The following is a 7500-nucleotide window of genomic DNA, read 5'->3' on the forward strand; positions in this document are numbered from 1 at the left end:
CACACAACTGTCTATATAAGGTCCCACAGTTAACAGTGCATGTTAGAGCACAAACCAAGCCATAAAGTCCAAGGAATTGCCTGTAGATCTCCAAGACAAGATTGTGTCAAGGCACAGATCTCGGGAAGGATACAGAAAAATTTCTGCTGCATTAAAGATTTGCAGAAGCATGTAGTCTACGTTACTCTTAGTGGAAGAAGTTTGAAACAACCAGGGCTATGTTTCCCAAAAGCATTGCAAGCTTAAGTTGATTGTAGCTCCATTGGTTTCAATGGGTCTACGATGTACCTAAGTTTATGATGCTTTTGGGAAATGCAGCCCAGGACTCTTCCTAGAGCTGATGGCCTTCTGGCCAAACTGAGCAATCGATGGGGAAGGGCTTTGGTTAGACTGGTGACCAAGAACCTGATGGTCACTCTAGTTGAACTCTATGATCATATGTGGAGACAGGAGAAACCTACAGAAGGACAAACATCACTGCAACACTCCACTGATCTGGGCTTTATGGCGTTGTGGCAGGACACAATCCTTTCTTCAGTGAAGACACATGAAAACACACTTGGAATTTGCAAAAAAGCACCTAAAGAACCCTAAGATTGTGAGAAACAAGATTATCTGGTCTGATGAACCTCAATTCCATGCATCATGTTTGGAGGAAACCAGACACTGCTCATCACCTGCAGAGTAACATCCCAACCGTAAAGTGTGCTGGTAGCAGCCTCATGCTGTGGGGCTGTGTGTTCAGCGGCAGGGACTGACGGACTCCTCAGAGTAGAAGGAAAGCTCAACACAGCAAAATATAGAGATAGCCTTAATGAAAACCCTGTCCAGAGCATTCAGAACCTCAAACAGGACAATGACTCTAAACACAGAGCCAAGAAAACAAAAGAGTGGCTACGGGACAACTCTGTGAATGTAAGAGTGAAAAATGTAAGGGGGTCTGAATACTTTCCGTACCCACTGTGTATATATATATATCAATTTCCAAAGATTTCAAATCAACTTCTTTTACATTGTCATTATGGGGCATTGTTTGTAGAATTTTGAGGAAAATAATGAATTTAAGACATTTTGGAATAAGGCTGTAACATAACAAAATGTGGAAAAAGTAAAGTGCTCTGAACACTTTCCAGATGCACTGTATTCAGTCAGTTTATAATGCTCTAATGTATACTATGTTATTGTTGTTTTTCCTGCAGTCAGGTTAATAAAACTCTGTTCAATTGCAATATGTTGTTTTTCTTGGTAACATAATGAAATGCAGTGTTTATAGAAAATCTTACAGTGAATGAGTAAAAAAACAACTATTTATTTGTTAAGATGTATTTGTCTCTTCAACCCCGTTACCATCTTTAACCCCGTTACCCTAGTCTCAACCCCGTCACACCTACATTTTTATTAATTATTTTTTTCAAGTTTATGAAAAAACAATTTAATGTTTGTTGAACTCAGTCTGAAATGTTCAGAGCAATCATAAGCATACTGATTTTAGCTCAAATTCTGAAACAAAAATGATGAAGTTGCGGTCACAAAAAGTGCCCATTTCAGGCTTTAGTATAGCAAAAGTGTGAGATTTTATGTAACTTTTATATTTACAAATACTGAATTAGTGTGAGGGACATCTCATTAATAGGAAAATGTTGATTTCATTACAAATACATTTTATAAACATATTCAGAGAGCTCCCATAGTGTCCATAACGGGGTTGAAGACTAATAGTGCCCATATCTTAAAATAATGACCAATAATAATAGGGATTTGATGCCTGAGGTGGGAAAATATGTTTTTCTGGAAGTTAAATATGTCATTAATGTTGTGGGGTGTTCAGAAAAGTAATACTTTTGGGTAAAAAATCAAAAAATGTGAAAGCCCAAATCGTACCGGTTTCGTGGAATGACTCAGCTACAAATATACCCCAGCGACTTAAGACTGGTTTTGTGGTCCAGGGTCACATATGTGATGCATTGTATGTATGTTTATATGTGGGAAAAAAGCCTAAATGAAACGTATTCATCATCATATAAATCAATCTTATCTCTTCACAAGACTTGGATTAAACCAATTCATATGGATTCATTATACATTGCCTTTATGACCATTTTGGATCTTCTAAGTTTTGTTTACCTGGACTTTCAATGAAGGGACAGAAAAATAAGACAGGTCTTACGGGTTTGGAACAATGGTGAGGGTAAGTAAATGATGACAGAATTTAATTTTTTTTTCTTTATTACATAATATCCCAAAGGCTGCAGTATCACAGTGTCCTCTGATGTACTTAACAGAGTAAATATGAGGAAAAGTTTGTGGGAGATCTCCTGAAGAGCAGCAGATCAGATCTAAACAAGGCCGTTGCTGCTTTGCAAGAACAAGAGCGCCAAGGAAGGGAGAAGCAACCAAAAATAATTGTTAGGGGGATCACATACTATAAATCTGACCCAGTGGATGAGCCAGACACAGAGGAGAACTGTAAGTATAACTTTGATTTCACCATCTACATTCAAAGATCTCAGACGTTTGAAGTTTGGAAAAACACTCTTAAAAATGAAGGTTCTTTATTGGTAACTGTGGTTCCATGAATAAGCTTTAACATTTTTTTTAACAGAAAAAAAGTTCTTTAGATTATTAAAATGTTCTTTACACTAAGATTCTTTGGGGAACCTACATTGGTTCTTCAATGGCACTGCTGTAAAAGCCCTTTTTTGTTCTTCATTTCAGTAGATGAAAATCACAGTGGTGACAGCCCAATTGATCTCTTTGCCGACGAGCAGCTCCTTCATCACAAAGCTCGCCACTTTAGGCCGGTCATCAAGGCGTGGTCTGTCCGCCCAAAACCCAAGAGTGAAGTCTCAAAAGGGGGAGATGGCCTTCAAACTCCATTTACTGGACTGCTGGACTCTGCCTTGCCAATTAAAACGCCTACTGAACCAATATCCGTTCAGACTCAAACCAGTCGTTCCACCACAGACAACTCTACAGGAAATGAAAGAGCCACACAAACACCTGCTGTGATGGATAATTTAAAGGTCTCCATCCACAAGGAACATATTATACCTCAAACCATCGCCAAAAAAAAGGAGGCAAGCAACATGGAGCCCTTAACTCTGTCTGTAAGACAAGCTCAAAACATGCTGGTCAGGTCATCCAATCTGGGCCACATTAAAACGAATGAGTCAGTCACAGCAGCTGCTGCTAAAGGGGTGGCTGCAGAGCCAACTCTGACAGAGATCACCACCAACAGGACTGTTGAAAAGAAAACATCTGTATCTTCTGTGACCGAAAACGGAATTGTTACCAAGGAAAATCTGAAAGATGAAAGAAATGCTTCAATGCTTTCAATGGAGAGTTTAACTCAAAGCACATTTAGGAGAATAACACCATTACCAACTCCTCATTCGGATTCTTTAACAGTCACAGAAAGCTCATTGGGATCAACTGCTCACACAAGAGCTGCTACCACCATTGTGACGTCACCTCATGCCATTGAAAGCAAGAGCGACTCAGTTACCCACTTACCCAAGATGACTCCTAAACAGACATTAACCTCAGTGCCGTCTTCGATGACCACTACAAAAACTACCACAATAACAACTACAACCCCAAGCAAACCTGGCAAACGTAAATATAGCATAAGCTGGGATGAAGAGGAAGAGGTAGTGGTAGAAGAGGAAATGCAAAGAATGAAAGCTGTAAAAACTGTGGTTGAAGAGAGCGTGGTAGAGGGACCTCAAAAGAAGCCAGGTATAGCTTTGCGATGTTCTTGTTATTATTTATTTTATTTTATTATCTTGTTATTTTTTATGTTATTATTGTTTATTTGTTATTCTATTATAAATGTTAAAATAAATAACTTATTTTGTAAGTACTGATTTTATTTATTATTAATTACAATTGAATTTTTTTATATTTCGAAATAATAAAAAAAAAATAATTGTACCAATTATGAAAGTAAAAAATAAAAGTATTAATAAATACAATAAAATAATACATCTTTTTTTCTTCATATAATTGTACCAATTTATGAAAGCAAAATATTTTCCATCATCACTTAAAGGGATAGTTCACAGAAAAATTAAAATTCAGTCATTATTTACTCACCCTCATGTCATTCCAAACCTGTAAGACCTTTGTTCATCTTTGGGAACACAAATTAAGATATTTTTGAAGAATTGTCTTTCTGACCCTTCAAAGACAGCAACACAACTGAAATGTTCCCAGACCCAGAAACGTAGCAAGGACATCGGTAAAACAGTCCATGTGACAGTGGTTCAACCGTAATTTTACAAAGCTACGAGAATACTTTTTGTGTGCAAAGAAAACAAAAATAATGACTTTATTCAACAATTCTTCTCTTCCAAATCTCATCTTCTGCCATTATCGGGGGTACCTCTGCATGTAAACAACACGCGCGTGATGCTGCTAACGTAGAATACGCATGCTCTGTGTCTTGTTTATGTGCTGAGGACAGAATGCGCATGCATCTTGGTACTCTCGATAATGACGGAATATGTGATTTGGAAGAGAAGAATTGTTGAATAACGTTGCTATTTTTGTTTTCTGTGCTCACAAAAAGTATTCTCGTAGCTTCGTAAAATTACGGTTGAGCCACCTATTTCCTTGCTATGTTTCTGGGTCTGGGAACATTTCAGTTGTGTTGCTGTCTATGGAGGGTCAGAAAGCTCTCGGATTTCATCAAAAATATCTTAATTTGTGTTCTGAAGATGAACAAAGGTCGACATTAGGGTGAGTAATTAATGACAGAATTTTCATTTTTGGGTGAACTATCCCTTTGTTGAATTCAGAATGTTTGCATGGTTTGGCACAAAAATGAATAAAACACCAACATAATTCTGGGTTTCGTTTGAAGGAATGTGTAAGGACACTTTGGCCACAATCTCAGAGCCCATCACACACAATACATACGGTCGTAATGAGGGTGCTTGGATGAAGGATCCACTGGCTCAAGATGACAAGATCTATGTCACAAACTATTATTATGGCAACAACCTTCTGGAATTCCGCAACATGGATGTCTTCAAACAAGGTATGGCTCTTTTTTCAGATAAACATTATAAATAAGCAATTTTACTGGTTTTGTTTTCTTACTTTTATTCAAGGTCGCTTCACTAATTCCTACAAGCTGCCTTATAATTGGATCGGCACCGGCCATGTGGTCTACAAGGGTGCTTTCTATTACAACCGCGCATTCTCTCGAGACATTATTAAGTACGACCTGCGGTTGCGTTACGTGGCTGCCTGGACCATGCTGCACGATGCGGTGTTTGATAACGACGACATGTCCACGTGGAGATGGAGAGGAAACTCGGACATGGATCTGGCCGTTGACGAAAGCGGACTTTGGGTGATCTACCCAGCGCTGGACGACGAGGGCTTCTTGCAGGAAATGATCGTCTTGAGCCGCCTGAACCCAAATGATCTAAGCATGAAGCGTGAAACCACATGGAGGACCGGGCTTCGACGCAATCGCTATGGCAATTGCTTCATCGTATGCGGCGTTCTTTACGCGACCGATAGCTACAATCAGCAGGACACCAGTTTGTCCTACGCCTTTGACACCCACACTAACACTCAGGTGATCCCTCACCTGCCTTTCAGCAACAACTATACTTACATCACTCAGATCGATTACAACCCCAAAGAGAGGGTGTTGTACACCTGGGATAACGGACATCAGGTCACATATAATATTCAGTTTGCATATGTAGACCCACTGTAGACCAGAGCAAGTGTGTCCTTTGCACAAAGTAGAAGAAACCGTAAATGTGTTCAAGTGGATTGTGGATCAGTTCACTCAGCTTTTCTTAACTTCATGTAGTTTAATGTACTTCTTAATTTGCTATTATGTTTTCAAAGTGTAAAAACGGACCCATATTGTTGCATTTAGGGTGAAAACAAAGAAAAGCAACTTCGTTAACAGAATTTCTGTACACTCAAACGCTGCAGCAATATGAGCTTTGCAGTTTGCATTGACACCCACTTCTTTAGATATTGTCGCTTGCTTTTGCACTATGAAAATGAACCTCTTTATGTTTATAGCTATACCTCTAATAAGGCTGGCAGAAGTTTTGAAGCGTTGTATTCTTAAATCCAGTAGAATACATTGTATATACTGTAATATAAAAGCTAAAACATGGGATTGATGAATGTAAAAAATACAATTTGTATTTTCATAAACATATCTCAAAGCTGTTTTTTTTTTTTACAAACCATCACTTGCACGTGATAAAAGTTTGCAATTGTAAAAACGTTTGCAATTGTATAATTTCAGTAAAACAAGACAGCGTTTTTTTCAGCAGTACGTTTGATACATTTTTATCAATGTAATCTTTTTATGCATATTTTATTGCAATTTCATTTAATCTTTTAGCACTTAAGAAATTCAAATCTCTGTCGGACTCAGAAAATGGCTGCAATAAAATGAGTTGAAATAAGACATTTGGCTCTGGTTTTCCTTTCATAGTAAAGATGTCAAGTGAAAGTGTGTTTTAGCAGATATTCTTATTGGTCACTTACTGTAGATGAGAGCAAAGTGCTACACTATAAACCCCTTGATCCACTGAGCTAAATCTGGAGAAACAAAACACATCTACCATATTTTATCCCTAAAAAACACTGTTTACCCCAGTCTTTGAAATTACCTATAATCAGCACTTTACAGCGCCTCAGCCCCCACATTTACACAAACCTTCAATTTCAGAGAGCAAATTCAGACTGACATAAGACTGTCTGCATCTTAAAAACAAAAGAGGCACACAAATCACCCACAAACTTGATTCCAGTGTTTATTTCTTTGCATTGTTACAAAATAGCTTTCATCGCAATCACTGCGTGAACAAACAAAAAATCTTTTCAAAAATGAAGAAATTAAATATATTGAAAATAAAAATGCTGCCAGAGAGGAAAAATGGATTTGTTGAAAAACAAATGAAACATTTCTACTGCAATGCTAAGGACAAAATGTGAAATTCTCTCACTAAATACTAATATATCATCCACATTTTGAGAACAAAGCTTCACCTGAGTTGAGTTTATAAACTGTGAAATTCAAATTTGTGAATTGTGAAAAGCGACGACCGATTGGAAAGCTATTATAAGCTAATAATCACATTGCTTTCTAATGGTAACTGACTACGGCATCCTAAACAGGACAAGAAACAAGTGCACGTCTAAATACGTTAGAATAAGAGAGACAAATACACAGTGAACAAGGACAGATGAGGTACAAATTAACATTAATAATCAGGGTCTCTTCTACAACTTCAAATTAACAGCCAGTATTGTTAACAACTGTATTTAGGTCAAGCACACCTCATTTAAAGTGCAATTAAGCCACTAAGAAAAATATGAAGGCATGAAATACATTAAAATGAACTGACAGATGTTGCATAAGACCCCCAACCCCAAACTGCTATTCCAATTAGAATTAGTCTAAAATGATTACCCTTCAAAGACCAAGTATAAAGCAGAAGTATTATCGAAATA

The 7500-nt window shown here is 37.6% G+C and overlaps 2 protein-coding genes across 2 annotated transcripts in view; one reads left to right on the forward strand and one right to left on the reverse strand.

The window, feature by feature from the left end:
- Nucleotides 1-6299, forward strand: part of olfml2ba (olfactomedin-like 2Ba) — a 14629-nt gene extending 8330 nt beyond the window's left edge. The window contains exons 5-8 of the mRNA XM_016238485.1: nucleotides 2283-2466; nucleotides 2716-3738; nucleotides 4865-5041; nucleotides 5115-6299. Of these exons, the coding sequence (XP_016093971.1) occupies nucleotides 2283-2466; nucleotides 2716-3738; nucleotides 4865-5041; nucleotides 5115-5734 (2004 nt within the window). The 3' untranslated portion in view covers nucleotides 5735-6299. The remainder of the gene's footprint in view (nucleotides 1-2282; nucleotides 2467-2715; nucleotides 3739-4864; nucleotides 5042-5114) is intronic.
- A 604-nt stretch (nucleotides 6300-6903) lies between these two features.
- Nucleotides 6904-7500, reverse strand: part of atf6 (activating transcription factor 6) — a 41868-nt gene continuing 41271 nt past the window's right edge. Inside the window, exon 16 of the mRNA XM_016238486.1 lies at nucleotides 6904-7500. This exon is cut by the window's right edge and continues 979 nt beyond it. The gene's annotated coding sequence lies outside the window, so the exon portion shown is untranslated.

Source organism: Sinocyclocheilus grahami, unplaced genomic scaffold (genome assembly GCF_001515645.1).
Source record: "Sinocyclocheilus grahami isolate Dianchi unplaced genomic scaffold, SAMN03320097.WGS_v1.1 scaffold540.1, whole genome shotgun sequence".
Lineage (NCBI taxonomy): Eukaryota > Metazoa > Chordata > Actinopteri > Cypriniformes > Cyprinidae > Sinocyclocheilus > Sinocyclocheilus grahami.